This window comes from Rhincodon typus, chromosome 21, assembly GCF_021869965.1.
Source record: "Rhincodon typus isolate 14 chromosome 21, sRhiTyp1.1, whole genome shotgun sequence".
NCBI lineage: Eukaryota > Metazoa > Chordata > Chondrichthyes > Orectolobiformes > Rhincodontidae > Rhincodon > Rhincodon typus.
In genome coordinates, this window is record NC_063352.1 from 34,925,768 (window position 1) to 34,947,631 (window position 21,864).

A 21,864-nucleotide genomic window follows, 5' to 3' on the forward strand; every position below is an offset into this window, starting at 1 on the left:
AGGACACTGGTTAGGCCACTATTGGAATACTGTGTGCAATTATGGTCTCTGTGCTATAGGAAAGATGTTGTGAAACTTGAAAGGTTTCAGAAAAGATTTACAAGAATATTGCTGGGATTGGAGGGTTTGAACTATAGGGAAAGGCTGAATAGACTGGGGCTATTTTCCCTGGAGTGTTGGAGGCTGAGGGGTGACCTTATAGAGGCTTATAAAAGCATGAGGGTCATGGATAGGGTAAATAGACAAGGTCTTTTCCCCAGGGTGGGAGTCCAAAACTAGAGGGCGTAGTTTTAACATGAGAGGGGAAAGATTTATAAGTGACCTAAGGGGCAACATTTTTAGGCAGAGGGTGGTGCATGTATAGAATGAACTGCCAGAAGAAGTGGTGGAGGCTGGTACAATTACAACATTTAAAAGGCATTTGGATGGGTATATGAATAGGAAGAGTTTAGAGGGATGTGGCCAAATGCTAGCAAATAGGACTAGATTTATTTAGGATATCTGGTTGGCATGGACGAGTTCAACCAAAGGATTTGTTTCTGTGCTGTGTATCTATATGACTCTATCTACTTTTATAAGCACTCTGTATCCATCTGTGTCTCTTCTCTGGGATCTGTTAGCATTTCTTTATGCAACAAAACAATCTGTGGATGACTTGCATCCACCCTTTAATGTTTGATACTTCGTTCTCTCCAGCATTTATCTGAAATGACAAAATCAATCTGTAAAACTGTTCTCATTTACAGTTTCATAGAGATTCATTGTCTCACAATAAATTATTAATAACAATTGGTGGGGATTTTATTTTCATAACCCTCGTACAAAATCTGACTCTCAAATTTGAAAAGTAGAATTCTGTATTTAAATTCTGCGATTCAGCAGCAAAATTCTTTTAACAATTTATTTTCCTATCGTTTCAAGCCAGAGGAAAGCATTTCCAATTTCCATTGCTAAGAATTATTATGAAACTAGCAGCACTGGCACCCATCAGGAAAGTTAACATTTGAAAGATTGCTAGAAATAACTAGCTTTTCACTCTTTGGGCTATCTAAAGATGAAACCTGAAATATTCTTTTATCCAGATTTTATTTCCAACGTTCCATTTTGCCATAAAACATTTTAAACTCTTAAGATATTTGCTCATTGCATGTAGCTCTAACATATCAAACGCAGCTTCCGTTTAGTCTGAGTGCCCAACAAGTTCAAACAACCATTCAAGATCCGCCACTTCTCTCCTTCTTTTCGGATATAACATCATCTTTCTACATGATTTTGTACGATTAACCAGGATTAACTAAGTATGATTTTTAACTTAAATTTGCTCCAGATATGTTTACTATCAAAACTGATATAGTTAAAACCCTGAGAATCTCCGCTTCCATTTTTAAATATCGACGTTTTTCTGTTTTTGTATCTTTGGCCCCAAGTACATTTGACAGTCTCTGAAAGCAGGTGAGAGTCAATCCCCATGAATAGGTAGGTGAGAGTGTCAATCCCTGTGAGTGGGTCAGTCCCCATGAGTGAGAGCGCAGGTGCGTCGGCCCCGCTGCGGGCACGGGTGCGTCGGCCCCGCTGCGGGCACGGGTGCGTCGGCCCCGCTGCGGGCACGGGTGCGTCGGTCCGGTGAGGGCACGGGTGTGTCGGTCCCAATAAGTGAAAAGGTAGGTCTCGGTGAGTGCGCAGGTTTGTTGGTCTCAGTGAGTGCACAAGTGTATCAGTCTCGGTGTGTGTATGACAGTGAGTGCGCAGGCACATGAGTCTCTGTGAGTGTTTGAGAGTGAGTGCAATGTTGTGTTTGTCTCAGTGAGTGTATGTGATTGAGTGTGCTCATGTGTGATAGTCTAGGTGTGTGGGCAGGTCTGAGTGTGAGAGTGAGTGAGGAAGTGTGTCAGTCTCAGTGTATGTGTGGGAATGAGTGTGCAGGTTGTCAGTCTCAGTGAGTGCGTGAGAGTGAGTGCACAGGTGTGTCAGTTTACGTGACTGCCTGTGTGTGTGTGAGAGTGTGCACAGGTGTGTCGGTTTCAGTGTGAATGGGTGCGCAGGTGTGTCAGTCTCAATGAATACGCACATGTGTGCACAGATGTGTCAATCTCAGTGAATGTGTGAGGCATGAAGGTCTCAGTGAGTCTTTGAGTGAGTGCCCAAGTTTGTCACGGTGAGTGTGCAGGAATGTCCGTCTCAGTGAGAATGAGTGACAAAGTGCATCAGTGTCGATGTCTTTTTTTATTTATTCATTTTTGTGGGATGTGGGCATTGCTGGCTGGCCAGCATTTATTGTCTGTCCCTATTTGCCCTTGAGAAGGTGGTAGTGAGCTGCCTTCTTAAACTGCTGCAGTCCAACTGTGGTGAGTTGTCCCACAATGCCATTAGGGAGGGAATTCTAGGATGTTGACCCAGCGACAGTGAAGGAATGCCAGTATATTTCCAAGTCAGAATGGTGAGTGGCTTGGAGGGAAACTTGAAGTCAGTGGTGTTCCCATGTATCTGCTGCACTTGTCCTTCTAGATGGAAGTGGTCATGGGTTTAGAAGGTGTTGTATGAGGATCTTTGGTGAATTTCTGCAGTGCATTTTGAAGACAGTACACACTGCTGCTACTGAGCATTGGTGGTGGAAGGAGTGGGTGCTTGTGGATGTCGTGCCAATCAAGCTGGCTGCTTTGTCCTCGACGGTGTCAAGCTTCTTGAGTGTTGTTGGGGCTGCACTCATCCAGGCAAGTAGGGAGTATGCCATCACACTCCTGACTTGTGCGTTTTAGATGATGAACAGGCTTTCGGGAGTCAGAAAGTGAGTTACTCGCCACAATATTCCTAGCTTCTGACCTGCTCTTGTAGCCACTGCATTTTGTGGCGAGTCCAGTTGAGTTCAATGATAACTCCCAGGATGTTGATAGTTGGGGATTAAGTGATGATAACACCATTGAATGTCAAGGGGTGGTGGTTAGATTGTCTCTTATTGGTGATGGTCATAGCCTGGCAATTGTGTGGCACAAATGTTACTTCCCACTTGTCAGCCCAAGTCTGGATATTGTCCAGAACTTGTTGCATTTGAACGTGGACTGCTCCAGTATCTGAGGAATTGCGAATGGTGTTGAACATTGTGCAGTCATCGGTGAACATCTCTACTTCTGATCTTGTGATGGAGGGAAGGTCATTGATGAAGCAGCTGAAGATGGTTGGGCCAAGGACATTACCCTGAGGAACTCCTGCAGAGATGTCCTAGAGCTGAGATGACTGACCTCCAACAACCACGACCATCTTCCTGTGTGTCAGGTATGACTAACTACTGGAGAGTTTGCCCCCGATACTGATTGATTCCAGTTTTGCTAAGGCTGTTTGATATCACGCTCAGTCGAATGCAACCTTGATGTCAAGGGCTGTCACTTTCACCTCACCTCTGGAATTCAGCTCTTTTGTCCATGTTTGAACCAAGGCTGTAATGAGATCAGGAACTGAGTGACCCTGGCTGAATCCATACTGGGCATCACTGAGTAGATTATGGCTGAACAGGCGCTGCTTGAAAGCACTGTTGTTGACATCTTCCATCACTTTACTGATGGTCAAAGTAGACTGACGGGGCAGTAATTGGCCAGGTTGGAATTTCCTGCTTATTATGTACAGGACATACTTGGAAATTTTCCACATTGTCAGGTAGATGCCAGTGTTGTAACTGTTCTGGAACAGCTTGGCTGGGGGAGCAGCAAGTTCTGGAGCGCAAGTCTTCAGGACTATTGTCAGAATGTGTCAGGGACCATAGACTTTGTAGTATCCAGTGCCTCCAACCATTTCTTGATATCACATGGAATGACTCGAATTGGCTGAAGACTGGTATCTATAATGCTGGGGACCACTGGAGGAGGCTGAGATGGATCATCGATTCGGCATGTCTGGCTGAAGATTGCTGCGAAATCTTCAGCTTTATCTTTTGCACAAATGAGCTGGGCTCTTCCATCCACCAGTGAGTTGTTTAATCGTCCACCACCATTCACAACTGGATGTGGCAGGACTGCAGAGCTTAGATTTGATCTGTTAGTTGTGGGCTCGCCTAGCTCTGTCTTCCACTTGTCACTTATTGCTGTTTGGCGTGCAAGTAGTGCTGTTTGATGGCTTCACCAGGTTGACACGTCATTCAGGTATACCTAGTGCTGCTCCTGGCATGCCCTCCTGCTCTTTCCATTGAACCAGGGTTGATCTCCTGGCTTGATGGTAATGGTCGAGTGGGGGTTATGCCGGGCCATAAGGTTACAGATTGTGCTGGAGTACAATTCTGCTGCTGTTGATGGCCCACAGTGCCTCATGGATGCCCAGTCTTGAGTTGCTAGGTCTATTTGAAGTCTGTCCCATTTAGTGTGGTGATGGTGCCACACAACACAATGAAGGTTATTCTCATTGTGAAGGCGGGACTTCATCTCCACAAGGAGTTGTGGTGGTCACTCTTACCGATATTGTCATGGACAAATGCATCTGCACCTGGCAGATTGATAGGGGTGAGGTCAAGTATGTTTTTTCCTCTGGTGCGTTCCCTCACTACCTGCCGCACACCCAGTCTAGCAGCTAAGTCCTTTAGGACGTGACCAGCTCGATCAGTAATACTGCTGCTGAGCCACATTGAAATCCCCCATTCAGAGTACATGTGTGTGTGTGAGACACTGCGTGGCAGGCATGTGGGTCTCCGTAAGTGTTTGAAAATGAGTGCACAGTTGTGTCTATCTCAATGAGTCTGTGAGAGTAAGTGCACAGATGTGTCGGTCTCGGTTTGTGAGCTGGTGTGTCGGTCGCGGTGTGTGAGCAGGTGTGTCTGTCTCAGTGAGTGCGCAGTTATTGTGTCATAGAGATGTAAAGCATGGAAACAGACCCTTCGGTCCAACTCATCCATGCTGACCAGATATCCTACATAAATCTAGTCCCATTTGCCAGCATTTGGCCATATCCCTCTAAACCCTGCCTATCCATATACCCATCCAGATGCATTTTAAATGTTGCTCTTGTACCAGCCTCCATCACCTCCTCTAGCATCTGATTCCATATGTGCATCACACTCTATGTGGAAAAAGTTGCACCTTAGGTCTGTTTTAAATCATTCCCCTCTCACCTTAAAACCTATGTTCTCTAGTTTTAGACTCCCCTACCCTGGGGAAAAGACTTTGGCTATTCACCCAACTTCTATAAGATCTCTTCTCAGCCTCCAACGCTCCTGGTGTGATGGTCCCAGTGGGTGCGCAGGTGCGTTAATCTTGATGAATGCACAGGTAGGTCAATCTAAGCGAGTGTGTGTGAGATAGTGTGCACATGTGTTGGTCTCAGTAGAATGAGTGCACAGGTGTGTCAGCCTTGGTGAGAGTGCTAGTGAGTGTAAAACAAACCTTTGTGTCTGTATGTGAGAGTTTGTTTGGTAAAAGCAGCTCATATTATGCCAGTGACAATCAGTGTGTTGCAAAAGTTTTTTACACTGGTAGCAGCAGTGGGATTAATCTTATGGACATCTTTCACAGCAGCAGCAACACTCGGATTAGAGGTTTGTCTTGAAAGTGTTATGATTCAATATATTAACATCTTTCTTGTCGGCAGGTTTGAAGACCTTTTCTCACAACTTGAAATGAAGAAGAAGAAGCTGGGAATTGCCAGTTATGGAGCTTCAGTCACTACCATGGAAGAGGTGTTTCTAAAGTGAGTGAGATGTCTGGCATTTTGACGTTAATTTTACCATTTCTGTTTCTGTCACCTCTGTCCTTCAGTGACATTTTATGGGGACATAGGGCTGATGGGGGTTTGTGAGTGTTGAAAAGAAGGTCATTGTCAGTTATCAGTTTACTTTCTGAAACCATCCTCCCTGGCGGCAGTTCTCAGGTCTATATTGTGTGGTGCATTAATGAAGGGTGGCAAAAACGTAGCTGAAGTCCCATCTCTGGCAAGAGGCTACAACAATAAAATGACAAGTTTACACAGGCATCTTTCCTGTCTCTATTTTGCTCCCCTCTCTTTCCTTCCCTTGTATCTCTCTTTCCTCCTGTCACTTTCTCTCCTCCTGCCTTTCATTCTCTCTCTTTGTCTCTCCTTCCTGTCTCCCTCTCCATGCCTGTCTCTCTCTGTCTCTCTCTCCCGCTCCCTGTTAATTCCAGATACCTGTTTTTCTGTCTGTCTCTCCGTTTAAAACCACAAATTGCTTCTATCAATCCCAAGATAGTGTATAACATTGCATCATTTCAACATTTCATTTTGACTCTCATGGGTAACACTACTGTGAATGAGTACAACAGAGCAAATATGTTCTGTTAATGACAACTTCCTTAAGTAAGAAGTACAAAGTACTGTACTTGTGGTCTCCCTAGTGTCCTGTACAGTTATGGCAAGTCTTCCCCACTTACAAACTCATCTCCCTTGCTATAAAGGTAAATATTCCATTTGCCTTCTGAATTATTTGCTGTACCTGCATGGCTAGATTTTGTGAATCATGTGTACGCAGATTCCTACCTACTATAGTATTCTGTAGTCTCTTTAAATTTAAGTAATATTCTGCTTTCCTGTCCTTCTTGACAAATTTCCCAACTTTACATGTTCCCACATTATACCCCATCTGCCAGTATTTGTTCATTGACTTAACCAAGCTATTTCTCTTTGCAAACTCTTTGTATCCTCCTAACAACTTGCTTTCCTCCTTGTCTTCATATTGTTTACATATTTAGCTGCTATGCAGTTAGTCTCTTCATCTAAGACATTAATGAATATTGCTCCTTACCCACCATGTTTACCTCCCTCCCTCTCACTCGTCCTCCCTTCAGTCTTGTTCTCCCTCCCCTCCTCCTCTCTCCCCTTCCTTGCCACTCTCCTGTCATGCCTTTCTCTTTCCCAGCTCTCTCTTTCTTATGTCTTCTTCCCTTCTCACTCTCTCCGTCCTTCCCTCCATCTTGTTTCTTCCACCTTCTCTCACATTCCCTTCTCTTTCTTTGTTTCTCTCTTGTCTCCGCCTCTCACTACACCTTTTTCACCCTGCCTGCTGTCTCCTTTTGTTTCCCCCCTCCGCAGACACACTTAGTTCATGTATCCCTGTTTTCTAATCCCTTCCTAATGCCAGTCTCTCTTTTGTTGACTGATTATTTCATACACCTCCTGTTTTGATTGGAGCTTCCGCTGATTCTGGTGTTGAGAACCGCCCCCCAACTCTGCCCGCAGCCTTTAGTGTTATATCATTTTTCTGTCTGTGTTTGTGGCTTTTTACAGGGTGGGGAAGCTGGTGGACTCCAGCATGGACATTCAGGCAATCCAGCTGCCAGCAATACAATACCAGCATGAGCGTAGGATGAGTGACTGGTCAGTTGGAGAGAAAACCAGCCTGAGTGACTTGATGGAAGACGCAGATAACAATGAGAGTCATCTTCCCAACACCTATTCTTCTATCAAACTGAACACAGGGGTAAACTCATTAACTGCAGGGCCTTCTCAGAGTTAAAGGGGCAGGCATCTCCCATAATTCTAAATATACTTGTGGCTATGTGTTTTTTATAAATAAACTACAACAATTCTATTAGTTAGTATAAATGCACACTAAGGTGCCTCTGGTCAGCACTCCAGTGCAGTATTGCGGGAGTGCTGTTGGCGTTGTCATCTTTTAGAAGAGGTATTAAGGGAAGGCCTTGTCTGCCCTCTCAAGTTGGTACAGAAAAGGCCCTTCAGTCCATCAAGTCTGTACTACCTACTAAATCCCACTTTCCTGAGTAGATCCATAGCCTTGCATGTTGTGACACTTATCCAAGTACTTTTTTAAGATGGTGAGGATATCTGCCTCAACTAGCCTCCCAGGCAGTGCATTCCAGATCCCCACCCCGTCTACGTAAAAAAAAAACTTCTGATTCAAATCCCCGTCAAACCTTCTGCCTTTCACTTTAAAAGTTTCCTTTGTTCTTGACTCTTCAAATAAGGAAAACAGCTGCTTTCTATTTACCCTGTCCTTGTCCCTCATAATCTAATACATCTCTATCAGGTCCCCCCTCAAATTTCTCTACTCTGAAGAAAACAACCCAAGCTTACCCAGCTTCTCTTCATATCTGAAATGCTCCATCCTATGCAAAATCCTGGTGAATCTTCTTTGCACCCACTCCAGAGCAATCACATCTTTCCTATAGTGTGGTGACCAGGATGTACACAGTACTCCAACCAAAGTTCTATACAGATCCAACATAACCTCCCAGCTCTTATGCTCTATGACTTGACTGATAAAGGCAAGATACACACATGCTTCCTTAACTACTCCGTTTGTGAATCTGTGGACAAGAACTCCAAGATTCTCTGTTCCTCTGAGCTTCCTAGTGTCCTGCCATTCACTGAATACTCCTTTGACATGTTACTTCTTCCAATGTGCATCACCTGCACTTATAAAAGATTACACAACTGCTATTTTGAAGAAGAGCAGGGGAGTATCCCTGGTGTTGGAGCCAATATGTATCCTTCAATTAACATCACTAAAACAGATTACCTGATCGTTATCACATTGCTTTTTGTTAGATCTTGTGTCTGCAAATTAGCTACTACATTTCCTACAATATAACAGTGACTATTTTAAAAAAGTACTTTGTTGGCTGAGCCCTGTAATGGGGAGGGGTGCTGATATTTCTGTTGAATTCTTTTATTGTGTAAAGCCTTAATAATTCTCCCTTGTTTGTGCAGATCATACTCTATTTGCAACAGTTCTATGCCATGCTCATGAAGCGAGCAACATACACCTGGCGGAACTGGAAGATATTCACAGCCCAGTTTATGGTACCACTGATTTTTGCCTGTTTTGCGTTGATTGTTGCCAAGACATTTCCGGGGCCTCAGGATTCACCTCCATTAAATCTGACTCTGGAAAAATATGGATCTACCATTGTTCCTTTTTCATTGAGACCTGACTCCCGGAACCTGACTAAAAAATTGTCCCAGGCTTACAAAGAGGTGTTAGAAGCGCAACTGGGCATCCCAATACAGACAGAAGGTGAGACACCTCGTGATTGTCCAAACTACTCTACTGATCTTTCTTTTAAATCATTTTGAAAAGATAAGTCATGAATAAGTACTTTTGTGGGATCATAGCAAAGAATCTTCAGTTGCCAGGCAATCAAACTCTGCAGCATTGATTCTGATTACTGTGTACAGGAGCTGTAGACTTTCCCAGCCTCAGTGAGGCTATACTTTTGGGATTTGGGATACAAACAATTTTAGAGCCCATTTAGAATTTTACATCAAGTGGGTCAGAAAATCTTTGTGCCTGCTCCTTGCTTCATGGCCTTTATGAGAAGAGGTGGGGCTACTGTCTTCCCATCCCTTCCCAAGGTCTAATAAAGAAGAAATAGAGCTTGTGGTATGCCTCCTCCTACTCCAGGGCCAGTACAGGAAGAGGTGGAGCAAGTGAGATTACATCTTCCACTAGCAATGCTACAATTTTTGGCCAAGATGTTAATATTGGTAGCATGCAAGAAGCTGTTGGTAGTACCAAATTCTGCACCTTCCAATAGGTAGATCTTTTACACAAGACCTGCTTCAATAGGCAGCCCTTTACACAAGATTTCCTCCAATTGGCATTCCTCTTACAAGATCTTCTCCAATAGACAAACTTCTTGCACATGATCACTTCCAATAGGAAGCCCCCTTACGCACAATTTCCTCCGAATTTGATGAGTTAAGTTAATGTCTCATGTGCCTTCGATTGTGATGCGTGAGGTGCCCTTGGTTACACGCTCAGTGTGAGACAGTTGTGTTTGTCATCTGGTTTCTGACAGATTTCTGTTGCCTTTTTCCTCCAGGTGATATTATTGATTATCTGTTGAATTCTTCAATTAAAGAAGGATCTTCTTTTAATGAACGATGTGTGGTAGCTGCAGATTTCCATGACACACTGACAACTGGAACCAGGATACGAGTTTTATTCAATAATTTGGGCTATCATACATCTGCTACTTCCTTGATGTTAGTGGACAATGCCTTATTCAAGATTCTGGTGGGACCAACAGCATCAATCAGTACCACCAACTATCCACAGCCCCGCAACATTACAGAGCAAGCAATGGAACAACTGAATGAGTATGTACTCAGCACTAACCTTCTTATGGAATGGGTGCAGCCAATAATTGGGAGTAAGTGCACTGTGTGGTGTGGTACAATCATGTAAACAGCCATATCCCAAGTTTGAGTCCTGATCAATGTTAAGTCAGCCAGAGGCACCCTGACTTAGAAAGGGAATAATCAGCTGGTCAGCACTATCTTGCTTCAACTTACTAACTTACTATCTGACTGCATGAGGATGCAGATTTTAACAGTAAGAACATGCAACTGCTAGATATTCATATGCAAACTCAGCAGCTATAACCAAAAAAAATCAAGAAATACAAGCAGCAGTGTGCCATGCACTCTTCAAGCCTGTTCCACCATTCATTGAGATGATTGATGCTCAATTCACATTTCCCTTGATTTTTTTATTGTTAAATATATTCAATGACTGAACATCCACAACTTCTTGGGTAAAGAATTCCAAAGAATCATAATCAAGTGAATGAAAAATTTTCTTTTCACCTCAGCCCAAATTGTCATTCATAGAGTCATAAGTCATAGAGTCATACAGCATGGAAATAGACCCTTTGGTCCAACTAATCCACACCAACCATATTCCCAAACTAAATTAGTCCCACTTGCTTGCATTTGGCCCATATCCCTCCACACCTTTCCTATTCATGTACTTATCCAAATATCTTTTAAACATTGTAACTATACCTGCATCCATCACTTGCTGTGGCAGTTCATTCCACACACTAACCACTCTCTATGTAAAAACATTGCCCCTCATGTCCTCTTTAAAGCTTTCTTCTCTCACCTTAAAAATATGCCCCCCCCCAGCCAAATTTGGAACTCCCCCACCGTAGGGAAAAGACCAGGGAAAAGTCAGTCATGATTTTATAAACCTCTTTAAAGCCACCCCACAATCTCTTACGTTCCAGTGAAAAAGTCCCAGCTTATCCAGCCTATTTTTTGTGCCATAAATTCTCCATTCCCCATAACATCCTGCTGAATCTTTTCTGAATCCTCTCCAATTTAATGATATCCTTCCAGTAGCAGGGTAACCAGAACTTCTCACAGTACTCCAGAAGAGGCCTCACCAACGTGCTGTATAACCTCAACATGATGTCCCAACTGCTATACTCAAAGGCTGAGCTATGAAGGCAAGCATGCTAAATACCTTCTTAACCACCCTGGCTACTTATAAATTTCAAAGAATTATATAACTGAACCCCTAGGTCTGTCTGTTCTACAACATTACCCAGGGCTCTGCCGTTAATTGTAGCCTCTGCCCTGTGTTCTAGACTCTACAGCCAGGAGAAATACTTCTCAGATTATTTTTCCATGTTAGTGAGATTATTTCTCATTCTACCAAATTCCAGAGAGTATAAAACCAATCTATATAATCTCTGATTGTCATAAGGATCGGTCTAGTGAACCTTGGTTGCACCCTTTTTAAGTTAAGTATATCACCCCTAAGATACAGAGGCCAAAACTGCACACAGTGTCCCTCTTGTTGTCTCACCAAAGCCTGTATAATTGCAACATGACATTCTTTTTTCTAACCTTCTTGCAATAAAGGCCAAAGAATTATTTTCGCTTTTAATTACTTGCAATACTTGCTTGCTAACTTTATGTCTTGTGAACACTCAATCTACTGAACACCAACATTCAAAATTTAAAAAAAAACTAATTTCTATTCTTCCTACCTAAATAAATAATTACACTTTTTCCCACATGATACATTATACCTACTTACCCACTCACTTGACCTACCTCTATCCCTTTACAGACTGCTTATGACTTCCACCCAGTTTGGCATCATCAACAACATTGATTATGATTGGTGTACATCACACAGTTGTTCAGCAACACAGGAAAAGCTGATTCAGGCACAGGTGTGCCAGAAGAGTTGACCTTTTTTGGAGTTTGGGTGCCATTGCTGATGGTTGCTGTATATGTGTGTTTACATCTGCTGTTTGGCACTGTGCCTGTGGTATGTTCTGATCGTCTATGAGTGAAGCTGATGCCACACTCCTTACTAGGTGCTGGTATGCTGCCAATGTTATTGGTTGGGAATGTGACCAGAAGGTGAAAAGGAGATGAGAGATTCTGATCGTGAGACCCCCACCCCACCTTTAAATGGAAGGACACCAGTCCCATATATGATCTCCAATCCAAATAGATCCAGCTTCTTCTGTCCAGCTGCTTTGCCAATCACTCTGTCCCAAAACTGAAAGTTGTTCCTTGCTGAAAATGTCTTTTGATCACTTGATTACCTGTGGTCAATGGAGGTGAGTTTAAAACTTCCTGCAGAATTGAAGTAAGAGGATACCGGTACTCATAAAATGGCGATAGGCTAATCATTTTGGGTTTAGGGTTATAGGTCACCACTTCTTTGCGCACTAATTCGCTTTGTTCTTTTGATTTGTTCACAGAAATAGGACAGGGTTTGCTTTGGCCTTCAACTTGATATTTGGCATGGCCTTTCTGGTTAGCACTTTTTCCCTGTTGTTGGTATCGGAGAAAACCATAAAATCCAAGCACATTCAGCTCATCAGTGGCCTTCATATCATCAACTTCTGGCTGTCTGCTCTCGTCTGGGATCTGATTAACTATGTTATCCCCTGTGTTGCAATCCTAGTAAGTAACCAATTCCTGAGCTGGCTCATTTCATATGACAAATAGAAAAGGACCCAGGAATGGCGGAAGAACTGAATGAGTAGTTTGTATCAGTCTTCACAGTAGAGGAGACTAATAGCATTCCAAAATACTAAATAATCAAGGGACTAAAATGGGGATGGGGGAAGAAGGAAATAAACATAATAACTATCACTTGAGAAAAGGTACCAGGGAACCTAATAAGTCCATGACCTGATGGGTTGCATGTAGGATTTTAACGGAAGTAGCTGGAAAGATAGTAGATGCGCTAATAGTAATCTTAGAACAGTACAGCACAGTACAGGCCCTTCGGCCTACGATGTTGTGCTGACCTATTTTCCTACTCTTAGATCAAACTACCCTGCATACCTTACATTTTACTGTCATTCATGTGCCTATCCAAGAGTTGCTTAAATGTCTTCCAAAGAATCCTTAGAGTCTGGAAAGCCCAAGAGGATTGGAAAATCATCAATGTAACATGTTTATTCAAAAAGAGAGGGAGACAAAAAAGAATCTAACTGTAGACCAGTTAGCTTAACAACTGTAATTGGGAAACTGTTAGAGTTTATTATTAAGGATGTAATAGCAGAGCATTCAGAAACACAATACAATCAAGCAGTCAGCATAGCTTCATGAAGAGGAAATAATGCCTGACAAATTTATTATAGTTCTTTGAGGAGAGAACAAGCAGAATAGATCAAGAGACACCAGTAGATTTAATATATTTGAATTTCCAAAAGACTTTCAATAAAATACCATACATGAAGCTACTTAATAAGATAAGGCCCCATGATGGTGTAGAATATTAGCATGGGTGTGGGATTGGCTAACTAATAGAAGACAGAGAGTTGAAATAAAGGGGTTATTTTCAGGATGGCAGTCTGTAACTAGTGGAATGGCACAGAGATCAGTGATGGGGCATTATATTTACAATATATATGAATGACTTGGATGATGGAAGTACATATACAATCTTCAAGCTTGTCGACAGTACGAAAACAGGTGGGAAAGCAAGTAGTTATGGTAACACCAGGAGTCTACTGAGATGGAGAAACTAGTTAAGTGAGTGCACACAAACTTGGCAGATGGAATATAATGTGGAAAAATGTGAGGTTATGAACTTTGGCAGGAAACATAGAAGAACTGAATGTTATTTAAATGAGGAGAAACTTCAGAAAGCCATAACACAGGGGGTCCTGGTACATGAATCTCAAAAAACTAACATACAAGTTCATTGGGTAATAGGGAAAGTAAATGGTCTGTTGGCTTTATTTCAAAGAGAATGGAGTATAAAAATAGGATGGTCTTGCTAAAATTGTACAAGGCACTAGACAGACCATAACTGTGAACAGTTTTTGTCCTTTTATCCAAGGAAAAGTATGCTGGCATTGGAGGCAGTCCAGAAGATTCACTAGATTGATCCCAGGTATGGAGGGATTTTCTTATGAAGGGAGGTCAAGTAGGTTGGGCTTAAGCTCATTGGGGTTCAGAAGAATGAGAGGATATCTAATTGAAACATATAAGATTCTTAGGGGTCTTAACAGGTAGATGCAAAGAAGTTGTTTCCCCATGTGGGAGAGTCTAGGACCAGATGACGTAAAGGGTTTAAGATTTAAGATGAAGATACGGAGGTATTTTATCTCTCAGAGGGTGTTGAATCTATGGACTTCTTTACCTTGGAAGACTGTCAACTTTGTATTGTTAGATATATTCAAAACTGAGATAGCCATTAATCGTTACGAGCTTTGAGAATTATAGCGATAAAGCAAGAAAGTGAAGTTGAGGACAGTGTCATCAGCCATGATGTTCTTATGGTCTCAACATCTTTAAACTGATCACAGTTAGTGGATGTAACTAGATTAGTGGACATCTCCAGCCAGCGTGTGTCTCTGTATAACTCTGTTAAAAGTTTTTGGTGGAAAGGATAAAAGTGTCATAGAGATATACAGCATGGGAACAGACTCTTTGGTCCAACGCATCCATGTCGACCAGATATCCTAAAATAATCTCGTCCCATTTGCCAGAGTTTGGCCCATATCCCTCGAAACACTTCCTATTTATATACCCATCCAGCTGCCTTTTAAATGTTGTTATTGTACTAGCCTCCACCACCTCCTGTGGCAGCTCGTTCCATACATGCACCACCCTCTGTGTGAAAAAGTTGCCCTTTAGGTCCCTTTTAAATCTTTCTCCTCTCACCTTAAATCTATGATGAATTTTTTTATGAATGGGTCCTATTTACTCTCAGTCTCCTCTAGGAGCTGTTTCTGAAGGTGTGGTGCCCAGTCATACCCCCTTACATGTCATTTCTCTTCCCAATTCTTCCCATGCTTTTAAATGGGAACTTGGCCTGCCAGGCCATAACTATTACTAGGAACCTGCTGCTGATTTAAATTCATAAACAACACATGGGACAGGAGTAGTATCTTTAACTAGAAGCTCTTAAAATCCATCTCTTTAACTAAGTGTTTGGCCATTTGATGATATCCCAATTTTACCTCAGGTTTTATTGAAATTGTCTCTCCAGGAATGACTCTCCTTTGTGAAAGTCCTGTAAAATTGACAGTCACTGTAAATATGTTCAGAACCAATCATAATTTTTTGAATGATATTCTTCCCCTACCCAGCAATCATAATCAGTGATGACATGGTCCAACTCCGCTGCAAAACCTGTGGCTCTTACACTGAGGCACTTCGTTGCTGGGCATAGGCTAGATCTGTTTGGGCACCCTGATCCTTTATTTTATTTTGTTACGAAGTTGGGTAGAGTAATTGTGAAGTAGAAGACAGGAAGCTAAAATGTGTGGTTCCTTTAAGAGATTTGTGCTTTGCCTGTACTTAGAATTTTTTTTAAAAATGTATGTCTGTGAGCAGCAGCTGAAGTTGCCAGTACAGAGAGCCTCAAAAAGTGAAACAAGTGTATCAGAAAAGCCTTATAGATGGCAGGCAAAACAGCAATCTCGTTTTGATGTTGTGACAGTGAGTTTGAATTCAGCCAATTAATTTAAATGAAGCACCTGGATACAGAAAGCCAATTGAATTTAAATCTGATGGTGTTGACAACCTGAAACCAATCATGTTATAAGAATTTGATTATGCTATTACGGGTATATAAGACAAAGGGCACTTGGAAAATCCGGGAGAGCCATCCGCTCTCAGAGAAGGTCCTTCTAATTAACCAAAGGTACCATGGAATTATAGCTCAAAGTCCTAATTGAAGAAATTATAGAGATAAAACATCCCTGACAGTAGAATTAACAGAAGATAGGTTTGCAAAGAGACTGGAGACAACAGAATATTCCAGAAGACAATCTGTGGGAACTTGGAGAAACTAAGTTATAATTTATTGCTTCTTATTAGTTGGGTTTCTATTAGTGGGCCTTGTTTTTATTTAAACAGCATTCCAGTAGAATTTAGACCAGTTAGGAAGTAGTTAGTCATCTAAAGGGGAAATGTCTGTTTGTTAGTAATTTTGTAATTTGTTCATTGTTGGGTTAAAGAAATAAATTGTAAAGTGGAGATCAAGGGTTTTCTTTCTTTTAGCCACTCTTCTAATAGATTACAAGGGGAAAGACGAGCGTCTCTGGGTGTTTCAGGGGTAATTATTAGAGGGGAACCCCTACTCCTGTCATAACAGATCAGGGCTTGTGTCTTAGTTTCATTATCAGAGGGGTTTGGCCATTCCCCGTTGTAACAATTCATTCACAGAATGTGGGCATAGGTTAACGTTTATTTCCCATCCCTAAATGTTAAGAGTTAACCACATTGCTGTGGGTCTAGAGTTACATGTAGGTCACATGATAGTAGTTTCCTTCCCCACAGGTTGGTGAACCAGATGGTTTTTCCAACAATCGACAATGTTTCATAATCACCGTTAAACTCTTGATTCCAAAATCTGCCATGCAGAATTCAAACACAGGTCCCTAGAACATTACCTGGTCTTTACATTAATAGTCTAGTGATAATACCACTAGGTCATTGTTTCTCCCTTATTATGAAAATAGTGTAATACCAGTAATATAAAAATAACAAGAAATGGGCAGAAAAACATATTTATTTTATTTCTTTTCAGGTGATGTTCCAGATCTTTAATCTGCAACCTTTCACTGTGCAGCAGCATCTTGGAGATGTGTTGATACTTCTACTCCTTTATGGTTGGTCCATTATCCCTACCATGTACCTCTTCCACTACTTCTTCGATACACTTGCTACAGCCTACACCAGAATCACCATTATCAACATTTTGACTGGCACAGCCACCTTCTTGGCCATTACAATTATGAACATTCCAGGTACTTCAAAGTAAGAGACTCCTAAATGGAAGTCTAGGGTCTGAAAATTCCATTCTACTGCTCCAACTCACTGTAGAATCTTGATGTTTGAATATTGCAATTCGACTGTGAAAGCTTTGTCACAATGTACTGCATTAAGGTCAAATTGCTTTCTGTGCCAGGCCCTGCAATGTTGTTATCACTGGAACATGCATTGGTGCCATCTCACTGTCCTGCATTGATATTGTAATGGTACCCTACATTGGTGTTGTCACAAAACTGTGCATCAGTGCCATCAGCAGGCCATGCATTAGTCTACTCGCAGTAGGAATGGCATGTGTTGAAGGCATAATGTAGATGCTGTTGTGGTGTTTTTCATTTGCACTTTGGTGCAGAATACCAAGATTCAGTTGTTTCCCAGGATTTTGCAGAGATTGGCAAGAAAGAGCCAGAAAAGCACAGAAAATCTTTGGCACAGAAGGAAGCAATTTGTTCCAACAGAGAAAGAACTTTCTGACCTGATCTCACTTCTCAGCTCTTGGGTCATAGCCATGTGGGATATAGCACTCCAGGTGCCTATCTGAGTAGTTCCAAATCACCAAGCATTACATGCACCACATTATAACCAGCTCAAGAGGAACATTGACAGTTTAATTATGTGGAGGAAACAGAAAGAGCAGTTCAGCTAACTGTCCTTGGAGAGAGCTTGTCTTGGGGAAGGGGAGAAAAAAAAATACAATTTAAAAATAACTACACTAATTTCTGAATCATTACTTATTTCCACCAATTCCAGCACTGTACATTCCTGTGGGAAATTAATCTGCTGAATTTAAGATACTTAGTTGTTGAGGGGTCTGCACCTCCCTTCAATATTATTCAGTTCTGGTGGTTCTTTTTGGTCATTGATGGTTTGTATAACCGTAGGAGCAGCATCTCTATCATTCGTGCAAGCTGAACTTGATTTTGCTGGCAGTTTAAATGTTCATGAATTGAGGTAAATAAAATCAGATGCCTCACCCAGTGGCCAGTGGGAGCCACCAGTTCATGTTTAGAGAGGGATGAAGTTTATGGGAGAGGGGTTTGGTTGGCAAGACTCCTGAAAAATAGTTGAGAAATGCATTTAATCGAGCTTCATTATGTTTAATTGTTTCTTCCCACAGAACTTGATCTGACAGACCTAGCAAAGATTCTGGATGCAGTGTTTCTCATGTTACCCAATTACTGCCTGGGACAGGCTATGAATGATTTTTACCAGAACTACCAATTGATTACAGTGTGCACAAGAAGCCCACTTGCCGAGTATTTGTGCGAGGCATTCAGTGAGTATGTCCCCAGTCCCAAATGCTTTTACGTACGTTACTTATGACCAGGAGGGAACTGGCGAAAGGAGTGATGATGATGTGTTTCTGATTATATGTCATATAGTCAGATAACAGAAATAATGGAGGCAAAAGGCAGTCAGAAAGAAATGGGTCTTATCTCAAGTTGTGTTCAACCAGTGTTGAAGCTTCCAGTCTTTTATAAGTGATTGATCAGTAAGTAAACAATAGGTGTTTTACTGTTCCATTAATAATGTGGTTAAATTATGCAAACTCACATGGCATATGCATCTGTGATTCACATCACGTGAACCTGAATCTCTAATCTCTTATCTCTTACCTATCTATTATCGTCAGACTGGTCTGAGTTGTCTAGAGACAAAGAAATGAAAAAAAACCAAGAAACTTTCAAAAATGCTAAAATTAGATTTGATAGCCAGTAAAACTGTTCTCACCTTGCACATTGTTGATGTTTTGCAGACATCACCTACCAGACTGATTACTTAGCCTGGGAATCTCCTGGAGTTGGCCGCTTGATTGTTGCTCTGGCAGTCCAGGGCTTGGTCTTTCTGACTTTTCTCCTCCTTATTGAGTTTAATATCTTCAAAGTATTGTCCACTTTATTCCATTATATCGTCTGGAGAAAGAGAACGGTGCGTTCAAAGAACACAACAGTTAACTAATTAATTATCCATGTGATGCTGAGAACAACTTTTCTCTGACTTCCCACCTGACCATTGACAGTACTGCCAAGTCTTGAGCAAACTTATTCTCAGTGAACATTACCAAGCTACTTGCTGCCAGTATTTTCTATTACTGAACTTCTAGTTTGAATTTGATTAGAATATAATTCTCAGAACAACTAGGAATAGGAATTTAATAGAGAGGTTCAGGGTGGGAGGATGATGGTTGTATATAGAACAACAGATATCTATGAGTGATATACATGCTGGAATTGATTTGGGGTGGCTTATACATAGAATTACTGATTCCAAGCAGTGAGATAAAGGCAAAAGAACCTGATTGGAGGTTTGGATAAATATCAGATACTCAAGAATGAACTACAGTTTGAGATCAAGGAGTGCAGCTGGCATAACTATTATCCGAGAGTGAGTTAGAGGCTGTTATCTAATTGAGGGGTTCTGAGGGTTTATATTTGGACTAGCAGGTAGTCAGGAATGAGTTACTGGCTGAAATCTAATTAAGAAATTCTGACAGTCTTTTCTTTACTGTTTTACAAAGTTAGAAAATCCTCAGAGTACAACATCCCTCACTCAAGGGATTAAGTAAATTGATTGGAACAAATGTTTTGGATTCACCAAATTACATTTTTCTGATTCCTGAGAGGATTCCTGAGGTCATTCCCATCTTTGCAAAAATTAACCCAAATTTGCATTTTTACTTCAACCTACGAGAGTCTGTCTCTGTCCCAGGCATGTGTGGTGACCCCAGGGAAAAGGGGAGAACCTTGTGACGAACAACTTGGGGAGTGAGAGAGGATTTAAGGAGAATGGATCTTAGGGAATGGGGGTACTTGGAGAATGAGGGAGAAGCCAGGGGGTGGGAGGGATCCAGAGATCGGGTGAGGACCTGGAAGAGGGGTGTTCTCAGGGAATGAGGAGACTCCAGAGTAGGAGGCAACCCAGGGGGTGGAGAAAGCCCCAGAATGGGAAGTGGACGGTGAGGACCTGGTGAGGGTAAAAGGGGGAAAAGAGAAGGATTAGAAATGGGATGTAATGTATCTAAACTGAGCTGTATGAGTGTTTTTCCCTGTCAGTAAGCCTTAACCTGGAGAGGGTGGCTCATCATCAAGAACAGAGATTGTACCTAAATATAAATCAATTTCATTAAGAGAGGGAAATTTATGACTCTACATAGATTATTTGTTTGTGAAGTTTATTGCAATCGCTGAGGTATAAAACATAAACCAAAAATTCTGGAAACATGGAAAAGTCAGCCAGCATCTGTGGAGACAGACTTTCAAGATCGATTATTGTTAATTCTAATGCAACATCAACACATTTCCTCTGCTAACACAAACTGAATGACCTGCTGTGAGTTTCTAGCAGATTCTGTGATTGGTTATGTTTGAATGGTGTAGTGGGTATGAATAGGCTAATATTTCTATCTTCTATTAGGCTTCAATTATAAATGGCAACATGCCACAGCTCATTGAAGACTCTGATGTCAGGGATGAGCGTTTGAGGATAGAGGAGTCAACAGTTTCCCAAATGGACTGCCCATTAGTGATAAAGGAACTCTTCAAGGTAAGTGTGCTGTCTCCCAGCGATAGTGGCAATTGCAATTGCAGCAGAAAACCAAATGTGCAGTCCTGAGAATGTGCTCAATGACCTGTCCGGAACACCCTGCTTTCGGAAGCTTGAATCTGTTAGAGGTGCTGCTGGAGCAGTGCAATTCCCTTTAACAGATCAGTTACCAGAGTGAGAGGTTACCTCTGACAATTCAGTCCCTTCAGCCAACATCCATTCTGCTGCAGTAGATAGTGATGCACTTGAAAGTGCGAGTCTGAACAACGAGGGCATCTCAGTTAATCAAAGTATGGCATTCTAGATCTGCAATAGTGTTAGTCCTATCACTCTCCTATCACAAAATCCCACCCCACTCCCTACGAGTATCTTCACTGCTTCTTCAAAGATCCTTCTGTTCCTAGGATGTTACCCCTATCACCCCCCCCCCAAGGTTCCCCATTCTCCACCTGGATCTTCATTCATGTACTGGTCCTTTCCCCCAACGTCTGTGCCTTTCCCCCACCCAAAACCCACCATCTCCCCATACTCTCCATGTCCCTCCCACCATAAGCAAAGAATATGAAACTGAACTAGCCAAGAATATAAAAACAAGTTGTAAGAGCTTTCACAGGGGTGTAAAAAGAAAGAGAATAGCTACGTAAACATTGGATCCTTAGAGGCAAAGACAGGAGAAATTATCATTTTTTAAATTCAATCATGTGATGTGGTCATCACTGCCGTTCATTGCCAATCCCTAGTTGCTCTTGAGAAGGGCCTTGATGTAATGAGGAACTGGCAGAGAAATCAAACAAATATTTTGTGTCTGTCTTCACAGTAGAAGACACTAAATGCAATTCCAGAAATAAAGGTAAAAGACAGTGAGGAACTTAATACTATGACCAATGAGGAAAGGAAGCAAACTGTCGGAGTAAAGGGTAGTTATTCGCAATGGCAGAAGGTGAGAAGTGGTGTTCCTTAAGGTTGTGTGCTGGGGCTGCTGGTAAGCATAATTCACCTTAATTCACCTTTTGACATTAAGATGGCGGCAGAGTAAGACCCTCCGCTTGGAGCACCTCTGCTCACCAGTTTCTTTTCCTTTTACTTCTGTTTTTCCTGCTCTTTGCAGCATTTTTTTCTCCCCTCCCTCACCCCCTCCAACTTTAAACTATCCTACTTTATCTGGAGAATGGAGTCAAGGGAGATGAGTCGCAACTGGAGACCAGGCAAGAGCAGAGCGAGCGGGCCGAGTCCCGGAGCAACAGCAGAGCGTGCGAGCTGAGTCCTGGAGCAACAGCAGAGCGAGCGGGCCGATTCCCGGAGCAACAGCAGAGCGAGCGGGCCGAT

The 21,864-nt window shown here is 42.0% G+C and overlaps 1 protein-coding gene across 1 annotated transcript in view; it reads left to right on the forward strand.

Annotated features, from left to right (window-relative positions):
- The window catches only part of abca3b (ATP-binding cassette, sub-family A (ABC1), member 3b), a 103,039-nt gene that overhangs the window by 50,341 nt on the left and 30,834 nt on the right, over window positions 1-21,864 (forward strand). Inside the window, exons 11-19 of the mRNA XM_048609727.1 lie at window positions 5,566-5,664; window positions 7,216-7,408; window positions 8,659-8,965; window positions 9,774-10,050; window positions 12,459-12,663; window positions 16,754-16,973; window positions 18,113-18,271; window positions 18,752-18,924; window positions 20,410-20,538. Coding sequence (XP_048465684.1) covers window positions 5,566-5,664; window positions 7,216-7,408; window positions 8,659-8,965; window positions 9,774-10,050; window positions 12,459-12,663; window positions 16,754-16,973; window positions 18,113-18,271; window positions 18,752-18,924; window positions 20,410-20,538 — 1,762 coding nt within the window. The remainder of the gene's footprint in view (window positions 1-5,565; window positions 5,665-7,215; window positions 7,409-8,658; window positions 8,966-9,773; window positions 10,051-12,458; window positions 12,664-16,753; window positions 16,974-18,112; window positions 18,272-18,751; window positions 18,925-20,409; window positions 20,539-21,864) is intronic.